The sequence below is a fragment of the Lutjanus erythropterus genome, chromosome 7 (genome assembly GCF_056507025.1).
Source record: "Lutjanus erythropterus isolate fLutEry1 chromosome 7, fLutEry1.hap2, whole genome shotgun sequence".
NCBI lineage: Eukaryota > Metazoa > Chordata > Actinopteri > Lutjaniformes > Lutjanidae > Lutjanus > Lutjanus erythropterus.
This window is the reverse complement of record NC_139323.1, coordinates 35,169,049-35,184,770: the sequence shown is the minus strand read 5'-3', so window position 1 is coordinate 35,184,770 and position 15,722 is coordinate 35,169,049. Positions and strand designations below refer to the sequence as shown.

At 40.0% G+C, this 15,722-nt stretch overlaps 1 protein-coding gene across 1 annotated transcript in view; it reads left to right on the top strand.

Moving 5' to 3' along the window:
* LOC146324305 (glypican-5-like) overlaps positions 1-13,244 on the top strand; it is a 72,199-nt gene extending 58,955 nt beyond the window's left edge. Inside the window, exons 10-11 of the mRNA XM_084722303.1 lie at positions 12,028-12,134; positions 12,243-13,244. Of these exons, the coding sequence (XP_084578429.1) occupies positions 12,028-12,134; positions 12,243-12,338 (203 nt within the window). The 3' untranslated portion in view covers positions 12,339-13,244. The remainder of the gene's footprint in view (positions 1-12,027; positions 12,135-12,242) is intronic.
* The last annotated feature ends 2,478 nt before the right edge of the window (positions 13,245-15,722 follow it).

Sequence of the window (15,722 nt, the reverse complement as noted above, 5' to 3'; positions counted from 1 at the left end):
AGCAATAACTTAACCTTTGTGCCTACAGTGTTGACTCTGGTGCGATCGTATCCCTTTCAGAAAGTTTGTATTCAAGCCTCAGACTGCAACGTCTTTTTTGTTTGCCCTCCAATCCTGTGATGCCTTGGGTTTGAGTCTGTTGACCAATCAGACTGTGTTCCCGACTTGTCGTGTATGATGGTGTTAATCTCAAATGCATTGTGCAATGGAATAACATTGACCCTGTACCGTTTTTACACTCAAATTAGCGCTTATATGCAGGCTTTTTGAATGCAAATTTACTTAAACCCGATAAAAATAGGTGGTGGGGTCTTTTACCAGTGCCCACAGACATGTTTGCCTTTCTGGTTTTTCTGATGTGCACCAGCTTTGTGTCTGTGCAGGAGAGCAGAGAAAAAGATTTTTTTCAAAAGTCTCTCTTTGTACAGCTCTCAGTATTTTTGTATCTTCCAAGTGAATCTCTTTGGTTTGAAGTTTAGTTTCCCTTCTGCCTTATTTGACATCTCTGTTTTCATCTGCACGGCAGTTGTGTTGATTTATTGCTGATGAAAACACATTTCCTGATTTTAGATAGCAAAGTAATGGGGGATTTGCAATGTGATGAATTTATAGGTGGTAAAATGTTTATCCACCGTTCAGCCACTTGACTAACAAGTCAAAAAAACCTTTTGAATAACGAGTCAAGCCATGCAGCACTTGTGTATGAAAAGGAGCAAAAGGGATACAAGCCTTCATAGCCTCTGCTGAAAAGGGGTGAAAATAGTATGACCACCTGGGTCGATAAATACCTGAGACTACTGCAGAGTCATTTGACCTCGGACTAAAGGCCAGTCGTGCCCTTTCCCAGTGAAAACAAAAGCCTGATGGTAGTGTTTTTTTAATCCAGTGAAAAAAGGGGCTTTGCAAAAAATTTGCAGTGATGACGATAATAAGCTCAGCTTCGCAGTAGGCGTCACATGATCGCACCTATGACTCCCTATCAAGCATCTCTTATATTGGCTACTATGTTCTTTTCTCTCCCCAACTGCCCATCTGTCAACCTGTCTGTCTGCCTGTTTCCTGCTCACCTGTCTTTCTGTCTGACCCCTTGCTTGTCTGTACACCTGAAATCTGATTAGACATCATCTGTTTATTGTTGCTCCTCTCTGCAGTGATTCTGTTATTCCCATACTTGACCTTTTTCAGACAATCCTGTTGCCCTTGCTTTGTCTGGCGTACTCTACCTCCAGCTTCATTCCTCATGTATTCAGATGAACATTCACATGCTGCACACACAGCAGACATTGGCCTGTGTTGATGTACAACCTTCAACCAATCACTCTGCCGTGTTCATCCTTTCATCCACCTCCAATCACAGTCAGTCCCTCGCTGCAGTCCTCAGCTCATTTCTTTTCCTGCGCGTTTCCTCCAAAGGTTTTATGATTCCACTAGAGGCTATGCTTAACCTCGGCGAGTGTGACCTTGGGAAGATGCTTCACTGCAAGTCAAACCGTTAAGTGTTATTGCAGTCATTTGAAAACAAGCACTAGCCATTAACCTGAATATTATGTTTAAGTCTCTGTTACCACACAGTTAATTTGGGACCAGTGAAGCAGATTATGGAGATGCAGAATAGATCACGTGACCAGGCTTTTATCCACAATCATTCAGTAAATACACATATTCATCAACAAATAATAATCCATAAATCTTCTGGGTTAAATTATATTTTAATAGATTAAACAATAGTGATTGAACATTTGATGTTCAATCACTATTGACAATGAAGAGGTTCTTGGAAATTGCAAATAAGTTGCCGTGTTCAGATGTAGTCTTGTTTTGGTTTTTTTGGGACATGCTAACGTTTCTAGAGATAGTAAGGTTGGTCTGTCTGCCACTTTGTTCCAGACTGAAATATCTCAACAATTGTCTGATGGATTTGCCATGAAATTTTGCACAGATGCTCATCGTACCCAGAGGATGAAGCCTAAGGATTTTGGTGGTCCCCTGACTTTTCATCCAGCGCCACCATGAGGTTCATATTTGTGGTTTTAGGTGTTAGCACGCTATTTGGTTCAAAACGCTGCTGTGGCTGTGTACAGCCTCACACAACACGCTGCCATGGCTGTAGACTTTTAGTCTTGTTTAGATGAAATTCCCTCTTTGTGCTAGCCTGGCATCACCAGAATAATACACAAATGTTAGTCTGGAACCCCTCAGTTCATTTTCAATCTTCAAGGGGTGTTATGTATCATGCATTTGGATAGACCTTCAACAAACCCGAGCAGCGACACATGTGACATGCGACTTTTCAGATCTGGGCCAGTGACGCTCCTCTGTCGATCACTGTATAGAACCCACCCCACATTAAATAAACAGTTCTGTCGAATGGAAGGGATGCCAGACGTATCCGCTAGAGGAAATGAAAACATGAGTTCAGCAGATGTGTATGATTCCAAGGCTATCTTTGTCCTATGACTCTGTTATCTTTCAAGGCAGATGGATTCAGGAGATCATTTGAGAATTCATCTTGCCAGGCTTCATGTTACGCACTGGTGTGTTGAGCCACATTGATTTGCACAAATCAGCATCCTATAAAGAACTGCTGGGAGTCACAGGAATGGTTTAGGTGTGATACAGTGAGAAATGACTGTTTGTCCAGAAGCAACAATGGGGGCATTTTTGCATCGATGCAGCTTTAACATCAGTTACATCACCACTGGAGAGTATTTCTTCACTGTAAGAAGACCAGAGAACAACGCTGAAGACTTTTCTCAGTGCAGAAGATATTTTTCATCTTCTCCCAACTGGCTTTGGCCAGAGTTTGATTTATTAACTGGTTCATTGAGCTGGTTGGTTGACGTTAGCTTGTTATATATGGTGATAGACAGATGGTCCATCCAATCACTTGCCAAGTTGTTTTTGAAAGTGCCTGCCCTTTTTCAAACAGTTTCCAAGGATGACTCCTCAGATGGTTCTGCAAACAAACAAACCATCTGCCGTGTCAGGTTGAGGACTCTGTCCATTGCTGCGCCAAGATGAAGTGACACGTTTCGTCTCCGACTTAATTTATATGTAGGCATTGTTGCAAGAATCAGTGCAATAGAGACACAAGACTTCCTTTGACAACCAGTTGGTAGCTGTGAAGGCTTTTCTTGGTGGAAAAGATGTTTTGGTCCCTCCCCCAACTGGCTTTGGAAAGAGTTTGTTTTACCAACTGGCAATGGTTTGTTGATCTGATTGATTGAATTTAGCATGTGATAAGCAGATGGTTCATTCAATCACCTGCCAAAAACCTTTTTATGATGAAGTAATAGGCTTCTCCCCCTTGATTTATACTTTGATTAATGCTTTGATGCAAAATGTTTCGTCTGATGGGTAAACCAAAAATCATTCAATTCTCTAAGGTTCTTCTTCTTTTTACATTTTCCTGGTTTGATCCAACTCTGACAGGCTTCATGCAAAATGATACTTCAACTAAGAGCAAACCTCACAAAGTAAAACCCAACAATTTATGTGCTAATGTATGGTAATTTAAAATTAATTGAACTCAGAGTCCTTTCAAAATAAGTTACTGTGTACAGTGGCCTTAGAACTCCTAAAAGTTCTCCTTTCCTTCTGAGATAAGGAGCCTCGCTGTCACTCTGTATGGTACAGCTAAGCTTAGTAAAAAGCTTGAAAACATCACAGTAAATTATCCAGCAGGGACACATGGACGATTTTTGTGTCTGTGGATTCTCAACTCAATGAGTAAGTTGACCAGCAGGCCAATTTTGTAATACTTTTTCTTTACGTCCATAAATAAGAAGGTGACAGCAGTGAAGAATAGTAAGACATACAGTACAGTGTTTTGGCAGGATATCAGAATCATATCATTTATATTGCCAAGTTATATTGCCAGCACGTGGGCAGGCCCTTAGTAACGACCTAGCAACGGAGACGATTCCTATTCCCTGTTGAGTCAGTCAGCCAACTTGAGCTCATGTAATGTGCTTTCCAGAGATCGCTGGATTCCCCAAACTGAATAAATAATTTTTCCATGGACAGATTTAGCTACTTCATCCGCAAACTTCACATGTGTTTTTAAGCTAGCAGCACCTGTCACAGACTCACCGGGGCACAGCTGATGGAGGATGCTGAACTGAACTGTGTGATGCAAACATTCCCAGTAACTCCACAGTCCAAAAGTCAAAACTGCTTTGAAAAATGATAGATTTCCAAAAATCTCATTATTCATATTTGTTGGCGTCTAACCTTTCAGAAACATGATCACTGCTGTCGCAAAACTGTTCCCTCTCTGGCTGTCCTGCATTACAGGGGCGGTGTAGCAGCAATCTAACATTAGCATAAATTATATTCATTAAAGAAATTTAATTGAATTATTCTATAAATATTACTTAACCGGCTACAAGAAATGGGTTGTCATAGTCTATTTAGGCTTTCTTTCTTTCTTTCTTTCTTTCTTTCCATCCTTCTTTCTTTCAGTTTCTTTTCTATGTTGATATCATTTTATAATTTGATTCTGATAAGTACTTGCTGAGAGTATAATCCACAGCTACCTTTTACCATGCTCTTCCTGCTGTGTGTGTGTGTGTGTGTGTGTGTGTGTGTGTGTGTGTGTGTGTGTGTGTGTGTGTGTGTGTGTGTGTTTCCTCCCTGGGGAACTGAGGCTGAAGTAATGAAATGCTCATTACCGATTCAGCTGGAAATGCTAGGGATACATTTACACGCCTACACACACACACACACACTAGCTATCCAGACGCTTTTCAAGGTCACCTCGCATCATTCATGTGCATGTGTGTGTTTGTGTGTGTGTGTGTGTGTGAGACCAACAGAGAGAGAATGAATGTCTGTTGCATGCATGCAAATTGAGAGGCAACAACATTGGGCATAATTGGGGCATTAATTGACAGTTCTGTACAATAGACCACAGGCATCTGATATCAGACACCATCATTAACACACTCTATTTCATACATACACACATACACACACACATTCACCATTGCTGTCAGTTCACTCTCCAACTTTCACTCATCAGATGATGCATGCCTGACGTCCCTTCATCACTCCATCCACATGGATGAACACACACGAGCTCACACGCTGTACATCGAACATAAACACCCACAAATATTTGAACCACCTGAGGTTGCAGTCTCAGACGAGACTGCACAAATGCTCCTCTTACTCGTGTGACACATTAAAATGCATTGATTTAGCTCTGCTTTACACACAGATCAAAGCATAACTAACATGCTTCTGTGACACACACACTGCGTTTGTGGACACACGTATTGTCTGCTGTGATGAGGAAGGTGCTGTGCTGTCAGCTGGGTTTTGTTTCAGATGGCAGACTGGGGGAATGCATGAAAGAGAGTTAAACGCAGTAATGCTGAGGTTTGGGTATTGGCTCCTCTGGAATGGATGCTTAGGTAATGCTCGATGTTGCAGTCTGAACATTACGAAGGATTAACGCACCACAGGTGATTTTGGCTGGATTTTCATTTGGAGGTACAATGTTTTGTTTCTATGATACAAAATCATCATCAAAAACAAACCAATGGATTTTGTATAATAACAGGTTTTTATCCCAGTTGTGTCGAGTGCACCATCATTAAATTTTTAAATCAGTAATAACCTGAGGCCTTGTTATTTAATTATATTTGGCACAGTAAATGGTCAGTGTGTTACTTGCATGGTGGTCAGCATGCTCCCAGCACAAGTGTACGAAGCCAAGCACTGAACTGCTGTGGACGGGCAGCAACAAAAGGTATTTTCACCACTTAAAAAGGGTCCACCCTAAAAAACATCTTAATCAATTTGATTGTAAAGTGCTGTATTTGAAATATTTTCACTCTTTTACTTTGCCTTCAGACAGCCTTTTCTGACAACAAACCACCAAATACCGTTCTCTCCAAATTAACCAAACTCCATAGGCAAAATCAGTAATTTCACCTGGCAGAACACAAGAGTTACTGGTCTAATCTGTTAGTTATTGTGTGACTTTGGTATATTCAAACTATCCTTTTAAAACACTAAAGTCACACAATATCACAAACAAATTACAAGACTGAGGCAGCAGTAGACCAGCAACTGTGTTCTGTGAAGTAAAATTCACTGATTTTATCTATGGAGTTTGGTTGGTTTAGAGCTAGCGCTATTTGGCTTATGTAACGACAGATTCCTGTCAGAAAAGGCTCACTGACAGCAGAGTAAAGTGCTGAAAATATTCTAAATGACAATTACTGAATTAATGTTTCATGAATGCAGATAGCAGCAGTGATTATCCAGGAGCTTATCAATATTTCAGTACTGACCAATCAGGGCTTTCAGTACCTGTCCCTGATCATTACAGTGGCTAAAATCTGACTATTTTTAAATTAGACCAAAAAATGTTTACCAAAAACTTCAAACCATGAAATGTCATTTATATCTGACATATACATATCTATTTAATCAAAACTCAAAAATTAATCAAAGATTTATTCAATTAAATAGTTTCTTGCCAAATTAAAGCTCCTCCAAGGAGCTTTAGCATGTTATGACACAGTCTTGGTTTATTACTGATGCCTCTATATGGCCTACACAAGTTAACAAGACCATCTGCACAAAGATTGACTATTTCTATGTAGTTATTTTTGCCACTAGGTCAGATTCTCCTTGAAATCAGATGAAGTGAGCCTTTGTTTACCTTTTCCCAGGATAAGTAACAGTGGGTCGTATGTTAACCCAGTTAAAAAGAAGCAGGAGGAGATTATTATTCAGATCATTTTATTTTTGAGGTTATATTTTGTGGTTATGATGGTGGAAACGCTACTGCTTTTGTCCACAGGGGCCTCCAAAATCAGCACAGTATGAATGTTCCTTGTAGTAGCTTTAAATAAAGCAATCAACTTCTCTAAATTATCTTGAGTTTGTCAGCAGGTTTATATTTACTCATGTACGCGGGGAACAATATATTATTAAAACGGTCACATATTTGTGTGTGTGTGTGTGAGAGAGAGAGAGAGAGAGAGAGATACACTATGGGCTTGGCAGCCAGTCTGTATCCTGTGAGTCACCACAGCACTGATTTATGGCCCTGCTCCACCTGCTTGGGACTCTCACTGTCACCCCAGGGCATTCACTTTGCTTGAATCCAATTCCATTTTTATCTTATTATTCTGGAAAAGTATCTAAATTACAAGTCGGTGGTGAGGACGACGCATTTATTTGCTTAGACAGGAGGGGATGATGTATCACATGTTTTCACCAGCTCTCCTCTTCAGCCATTAAAATACACGGTGACCGTTTATGTTCTTGTGTAAACTGTCACTTCACGTCCTCTGGGGCTGCAGACTGTGCATGAATGGAGGCGTAAACTGCTCGTGTGCTGGACGTCAACAAAGTAGGGCTGAAACTTTGATCTCAATTGCACCGGCCCAGAATCTGCAATCTACCTCTGCAAATCACTGACGGGATCCTTCAAATGTCACTCCTGCATTCTTATTATCACACACACACACACACACACACACACGCACAGACACACACACACACACACACACACTCATTACCCATTGCAGTAAAGGTTAAACTACCCCATGAGTATGACCAGTGACATTGTTCATCACTCATCTCCGGTGGTGTGTGTGTGTGTGTGTGTGTGTGTGTGTGTGTGTGTGTGTGTGTGTGTGTGTGTGTGTGTGTGTGTGTGTGTGTGTGTGTGTGTGTGTGTGTGTGCGCACGTATTTCTAGCCAACCCGCCATATGTGACATGTTCTGGATTGTTGCTAAGAGACAAACATGCCTAAGGGCATGTAGGAGGAGACTGCATGTTGCCACCAGCAGCAGAACACACACATGCACACACAAACATACACGAACGGGCAAAATGCCACAGACGGCAGCCATTCAAAGTTGGAGTGACTCTAATTTAAAGGGACAGTTCACCCCAAAATCAAAAATACAGTTTTTTTTTTCTTCAGGGCTGTGCTGCTGTTTATCCATCTAGATTTTTTGATGTGAGTTGCAGAGTTTTGGAGACACCACCTGTAGAGATGTTTAATGGGACTAAATGGCACTTCACAGAACTTATTCTGAGAAGTTTCCTGTAGGAACTACTTTTTTCCCGCAGTAGAATCTACCAAAACTACTTGAAAATCTACTGGAACTATTTTTTTTTTTACCAGTCAGAAAGTCTCACAAGGCGTGTGAATTATCTTCAATAACTGGGTCATGATTTTTGGAAAGTGATGCTGGTTTCACAATCCAAGTGCCATTTAGGACCACAACATTGGAGAGAAGGCAGACATCTCTATAGCTGATATCTAAAAACTCTGCAACGCACCAGAAAAATCTAGATGGATAAATAACACTACAGGCCAGGGGACAATTGTTTATTTTTGATTTGGGGGTGGACTGTCCCTTTAAGACATTCAGTTCAATCATGAAACTTTGGATTACTGTTCAATCGCAATTTTGATAATTAATATACAATTTATCAAGAAACAATATCAAATATTTGCTTCCTCTAGTTTCTCAAATGTAAAGGTTTGCTGAATTTAATGTTTTATATAATTCTTATAAATGATAGTTTGAAAGTTGCCATGGATATTTTTCACCAGGTTTTTATATTAACAGTAACAAGTTCCATGAAACAGCTAGTGGAGTGCTTATCGGTTACATGTTTCTTTCATGGTTTTAGTTGTTTCCTGTTTTATTTTGAAGTTCTTACCATCTCTCTTGTTTCTGGTTTTCACTCCCCGTCTTTGTCATTTTCCTTACTTTTTTGATTACTGATTGTTTTTACCTGCTCCTGATTAGTTTCCCTCTGTGTTCAGTCTGTCAGTTCATCGTTGTCCTTTGTGTTGAGTATTTAAGCCCTCTCTCTCTGTTCTAATAAATCACTTTGAACTGTTTCTGCTCAGCCTGCCTTTTCCAAAAACAGGCAGGAGGGAGGGACCTGTCACAGACATTGGTTGTTTGCAGTAGCCAGTAGACAGAAGTTAGCTGCATATGTGTGCTTACGCTGGTAGAAAGTGGGCAAAACAACACCTGAACTATTTTATTAATGTGGCTGCTGCAGAACGGACGCTGTGCTTCTGAAATGTTAACATCATATCTGTCAGTAAATAAGAGTAAAATACAGATTTAGTGAATACCAGTCCCTTATGAATAAGGCATTTGTGGGGAAAAAATAATTAGCAGGTTAAGCAATAAAGGAAATAATTAATTGCTGCCCTACTTTGGATATATTTTACTGCCTAATTTACCTTCAAATATGAGTGTAAGTCACCTTGATTATGCTCTTCGGTATCAACAGTTGATAAAAATGTTCCTTTTGGCCTATTTAAAGGGACATAACAAGCCAACTTGCCATTTTTCATCTAAACCAGCTCACTGCAAAAGAAGGTCAGTTTTTGCATTTTTTAAGAACAGTGTCGGTGACAAATAACAGATACGGTGCTTTAAGTGAAACATGGATTTGTCACAATAAAGTTGTTATTGTGGAAAAGGAAGAATAATATGATGCAGATCTGTTCCTTAAACAGGTTCACTCCAGATGTGACACAGGGTTTTCAGCTCTGATTGGAGCTGATGGACACAAAACAGACCACACACACACACACACACACACACACAAACACACGCACACTTTTGCACAGCCATGAGCCCGTGGTTCCTTATTGCTCCATGCAGCTATTTGTCAAGAGAGCGCAGGATAAAGCACAGATTCCTGATTGGAAAACATTCTTCCATGAGTAAATCATCTGAATCATCAACACACACAGTCAAAAACAAAAACAGATCAGGCATCTCTTACACAGATTTTTTTTTTTTTTTTTTTTTTTTTTTTCTTGGTAGTTGTCTGTGTCTGGGTTTTGAATTTCTTTCTCTTGTGTGTGCATGCTTGTGTTAATGAGTGTATTTATGTGGCTGTTTTCCTGATTTCTTCATATCTGTATTATGATGGGATATAATATTTGTGTGAGTGTGTGAACATTAACAACTTGCCTCATTCCTCAGCGCCTGAAAGAGGCTCTTTGTCTATTGTACTGCAGGACAATGTGTATTGTAAGAGACCGAATCAGATTTCTGCCCAAGCAGGTGTGTGTGTCTTTATGTGTGTGTGTGTGCCAGGATAGAGCATGTTGTGACTGAGTGTTTTTTGTGACAGCGCAGGTGAGTATGAGAATGTCTGTGCTTTTGTGTCTGTGTCTGTGTGTGTGTGTGTGTGTGTGTGTGTGTGTGTGTGTGTGTGTGTGTGTGTGTGTGTGTGTGCACATTTAGCTGGCGGCACAGACTGTCTCCCTCCTGTCCTAATCCACTCATTTACCAGTGTTCCTCCCGTGAGGGACCTGGATTACAGCCAACACACACACACACACACACACACACACACACAGACACACACCTACATACATGCATATGAAAGCATGAAAGCAGCTGGTGAAGTCCAGCCATATGCCCATTAAATGAAGCAACTTTTCACACATCTGTGTTTGTGTGTGTGTTTGTGTGTAAGGTGACAGTATTCACATTTGTGCAAAGCTGCGGGTGGGTGGGGTGAAATCCATAAATCTTTCAGGTTTAAACAACAACAAAACAGCCGTAACTAATGCAAGATTTTTGTGCAATCATGAGACTAAAAACAGAACCAGAAATTACTTCCACAAATCTTGACTTCGACTGTTTTATGGACTTGTTTATTTATGGAGGTATGTTTAAACAAGATCTCTCAAAATGATTGCAAAGGCCTGAACTTGTTTTGGTTCATTTAATTGATCTTTTCAGACACTTAAATGTGGGCTCATTGCTTGTAAATATGGATTAATGAAGTAGGGTAATTCCCATATTCAAGATTAGTGTCATGTCATATATTATATTATTTTGGAGAATAGATCTGTATCTGTAGAGCACTCAGAAATTGCACTACACAAGGTAATAAAAAAGAACAATAATAAAAGCAAATGGAAAAAGCAGTTAAATTATACTCAGATTATTTATTTTAAATATGGATATATGAAGTATATAGTATATAATCTATACTATATGATCATATACTTCAAATCGTAAGTATATCTGCTTAAGGCCACATGCTGTGTGTGAAAACTAGTTTGCAAATGAGCAGATAAGAAACATATCGGAACCTTTTTCAAGAAATTTTGAGTGTGCCAGATGCTTGGTGCGTATCCCCAATGTTCTTAATTAATGAACAAGTAGATAAGGATTGGAAATTGTGTAGAAATAAAGCACATTAAAACCATGAAAGAAGATGCACTTTGTATTAATATCAGATCTAAAACTCTGTTCTTGGTATTTTATTTTGAAACGCCTACCTTATCCTGAGTTCCGATTGAAAATACAGTTTATTTTTGAGGCATTTACAATGAAATAATCCTTAGTTTCCTGTTGACATACAGTGACTGTTGGGGGCTTTTATTCTGAAAAATGAGCCTCATCCTGGAAACAGTGTGTACTGATTTGATATGGGTTCCAGGTCGAGTGACTTGTAATCTCATAAGAGTGTGTAATGTTGTGCATTGGGCTTTGAGCTATGTTTTCCCTTGTCTGGTTGGTGTGTCAAAGGTGTAACCCAATCAATCAATCTATCAATCTACAAAAAAAGACACAACAAGCTGTTTCTGTTGATATAAAGATTTTGCTACATTTTGACAGGGCTGAACGTGGCGCTGCACTGATATTAAGATAAATATGGGGCTTTTATTTTGTAAAGATACAGTCTGGGGCTTTTGTTTTGAAAAACACATCACTAGTTTCCGGCCGAAATACAGTGGTTGTTGGGGGCTTCTGTTATCTATCCCTAGTTTACTTTTAAGATTTGATTTTATTGAATCAACAACACACACACACCCACACACACACCCACACACACACACACACACACACACACACATACACACACATTGGGCAGCCCGTTTCATCAACTTGTCTGAGGCCTTCGATATTGAAGACTTATCAGTGTAGGCCCACAGTCTCAGACTCTTCAAAATCCTGTTCTGTTCTACACTGTATCATCATACTTTCTGTCTTTGTCAGGTGATGAGAAAGGTGATACATCCAGCGGTCGTAGTCCAGCCACAAAGGACAAGGCCCCCCCCCCTCCTCGCCGGCCTGTCCCTCCTCATCACCTCTCACCTCCGCAGGTAAGTCAAGGCGACTCCTCCCTTTCACATCCTTTCTCTCCTGCCTACGCTCCTCTTGTCTGTCCACTCTTATGTAATTCTGTATCTTACTTCACGTTTCCTCGTCAGGTGGCTGTTCGCGCCTCGGCCCGCACGTTGTCCGTCGAACCTTTGACCCTGGTGACCCTGCTGCTCCTACTGCTGTCACCATGGCAACACCGCTGATCACAGAGAGATGGTCCCTGAGACTGATAGAGACAAAAAAAAAAAGACTGAGAGACGACCACATGAGTGTTGTGGTGAAGTTGAGTGTGTGGAGTTTCAGGTCAAGCACTCTGATTGTTTTTTTGTTTCGGGCGGTGCGGCCGATGGGGCGAGCTGTCGGTCCATCACAGTTGCAGGTGCACAGTATGCATTTTTATATTACCTGTACTGACCTCTACATGTGTTTGTTTATTTGTATTTAACTCTGATAGGATAGATTGCACAGCACTACTGACTTTTTTTGAAGAGAGATGTAAATACAAATATATATATTATATATTTATATGAAGAATTTCTATAGATAACAATGGCTTGATGTGTGAATAGAGATTAATATAGAACAGAGCAGATTGACTTGGATGTTAAGGGATGTTTGGTTTGGTCTGACCTTTACATTATCTATCCCCTGGGGAGATTAAGCTCCATGACAGCTAAAGCTCAGGCTGAGACCTTCACTGTAGCAACAGTAAAGGCACACTCGTGAGGACTTATTAGTGCTGAGGACGAGACAGTGCAGGGAGCCAAACATAGGCTGGAAAAGGACATTAAGACGTTTTCTCGATAGGCAACCAATTATATGATACTTCAGACCATTTACAGATGGTCGCGCAGCGTAATGAAGAATTTGACAGTTTGGTCTGTAAGGCCTGTGCAGCAAGTGTGCTGAGGGTTTTAATGTCGCTCCAAAGTTTAATTCCTCCAAAACAGTCACTCTGTAGGGATTTTATTTTGAAACACTCACCTCGTCCTGAGTTTCCAGTTAAAGTACAGTTACTGTCTGGGGCTTTTGTTTTGAAAACAAGCCTCATCCTGAGCTTCATGCCAAGTTACAGTTACTTTATCTGCCATTTATTTAAAAAAAAAAAATGTTCACTGTTAAGATACAGTTACTGTTTTTTTTTGGCTTTTATTTTGAAAAACTAGGCCCAACACTAGTTTCCTACTAAACAAGCCTCATTCTGAGCTCACTGCTAAGATACACTTACTCTCTGGGGACTTTATTTTGAAAAAAAATAAGTCCATGACATTTCAGGCTTGAGACCTTCACTGTAGCAACAGTAAACACACACTTACTGTTGAGGAGAAGTCAGCACAGAGAGCTGAACATTAAGACACTCTCTCAATTGGCAACCCATTATGTTACACTTCAGACCATTTACAGATGGTCACACAGCATAATGAAAAAATTGACAGTTTGGCCTGTAAAGCCGGTGCAGACTGAAACCCATACTGCACTCTTTTTTTTTTTTTTTTGCACAAATATGCTCTTTGTTCATGCAATTTGGGTGATCTTCTGTAATTTCTGCAGCAAGTGTGCTGAGAGTTTTAACTGTGTAACACTTGCTCAGAATTTTAATCCCTCCAAAAATGACTCTAATGGCTGAGATTTCTCCCATGAAACAGTTTTTCCTTTTCTAGGCACCTGCGCCATGTGTCAACAAACAGGCTTTATTTTTGCAAAGCTTCGGGCACTCGCGTCACCTCAAACCTATTTTCACGTGCCAAAATCTATTCTGATGTCCTTGACGTTCCTGTTTCCTCTCCGGTCCACATTGGACAACGAGAGACTAATTTGCAAAGTTGAGGAGTGGCACTCATTTTACAGGGATATCCTCAAAAAGGATGAGGTTTGGAAGAAAACCAGGGTGCAGCTGGGTGTTAGAAGCAAGCAAACTGTCCCCCAACTATATAGAAACGAGGCTTAATTAAGAAAATTACCAAGTTCACTTGCTCGGTGTATGTTAGCAGGCGTTGTAATACCTTTTATAGTCTTCGTAGGACTTATTTTCTTCTCAAGATTTACAGTATGCAAAGTTCTAAAAGCACTACAGAGAGAGACGTAACAGCTTCCATTTCAACTTCAATTTCTCTTCTAAGTTGTCACAGCCGTCCTTGACTGTAAGCTCTGTTAAAAATAAGAGCATGCTAAACAAAACAAAGCACCTGCTACAAGAAAAGACTAAATATGGACCGTATTTATGTCTGCCTGAATAATGGATCATTTGACAGCTCATTGTCATATGCCAACACTGAACTGTCACAGTAATTTCAAAGGCTGGCTGGTGTCCAAATATTTTAATTAAAACTGCAATGAGATCAGACATCCAACAAAATGTTATACAGCTATAGTCATAGTAGGATTTTTTTTAAGTGTTATCAGTCTCCAGTGAAGACAAGAGATGAAGTGTCAGGAGAGTCATCAGAGTGGAGCCGAGCCCAGATCCAAACATGTGAATTAAATGTAAATGTAATTAATTAGTCCTCACGGCTCTGTGTTGAGTCTCAAACCCCCCAAACTGCACACAACAGCAGGACAGACAACTGGAACACTCATTAAATAAATCCAAAACGGAGCGAACGAACCAGCCAAGGGACGCTGTGTGCATTCACGTCACATTTTAGTGTTTATAAAATAGCAAAATTCTCATATCAATGTGTCATTTTTTTTTTACCACCTGAGGCAGTTTATGTATGAAGGAATGTGAGTGACAGATGAGACAACTTGAGAAATACCATTAAGTACCGAAGTGAGAGTCATCTGGGCAGCGAGCCCAAATACCATGTTAGCTAGCGGGATGCTTTTACAACAATCTGTCAGACAAATGCGCTATTATTTGATTACTATTTAAACGTTATACTCGAATGAGATTTTGGACTCAAGCCAACGGCTCCATCTTTCACAGCCTTCGCTCGGCGACCTACATAAACAAACCACCAACACACACCAATGCAGAAACAGATAAGTGGATGTATAAAATGGATGGATACACGCCATTTTAGTCTTTATGAACCTAGGATATCGATGGCGATTTTGGAGATTTTGAGAGAATAAGAGAAGATGCATTTTCATAAATTCTATACGCTTGTAAACATTTTAATTATGAGCATTTACAGCTCTAATAATTACAAGTAGAATCAGTAGGGTTTGGCCGAGCTTTTCATAAATGCACCAGAAAGATAGATGATTGCTAAGGGTCACTCCCAGGAAGTCAAATATCTACATTTTGAGTTTTAAAGCATCGATAATTAGGAAAATATGGAAATACAGGCAGAGGGCTGGGCCTCTGCAGATACAGATACAACCACACACTTCTAGTGGGTCATAAGTGATGATTGAAAGGGTTTATGTTTATATGAGTCTTTTTTTTTTCTTAGGAAAATGTTGCATATTATGACTTTAATTGAGCCATAATTCAAATTAAATTATGAGGGATGAAAATGATAAGTTGTCTTTCTTGTAGATGCTCACCAGTGTTGCCAGATGGAAAATACAACAGTATCATACGTCAACATTAAAGTTATTGTATTTCAGTGAAAACTAGCGACAACATGAGAAGGGCCAGA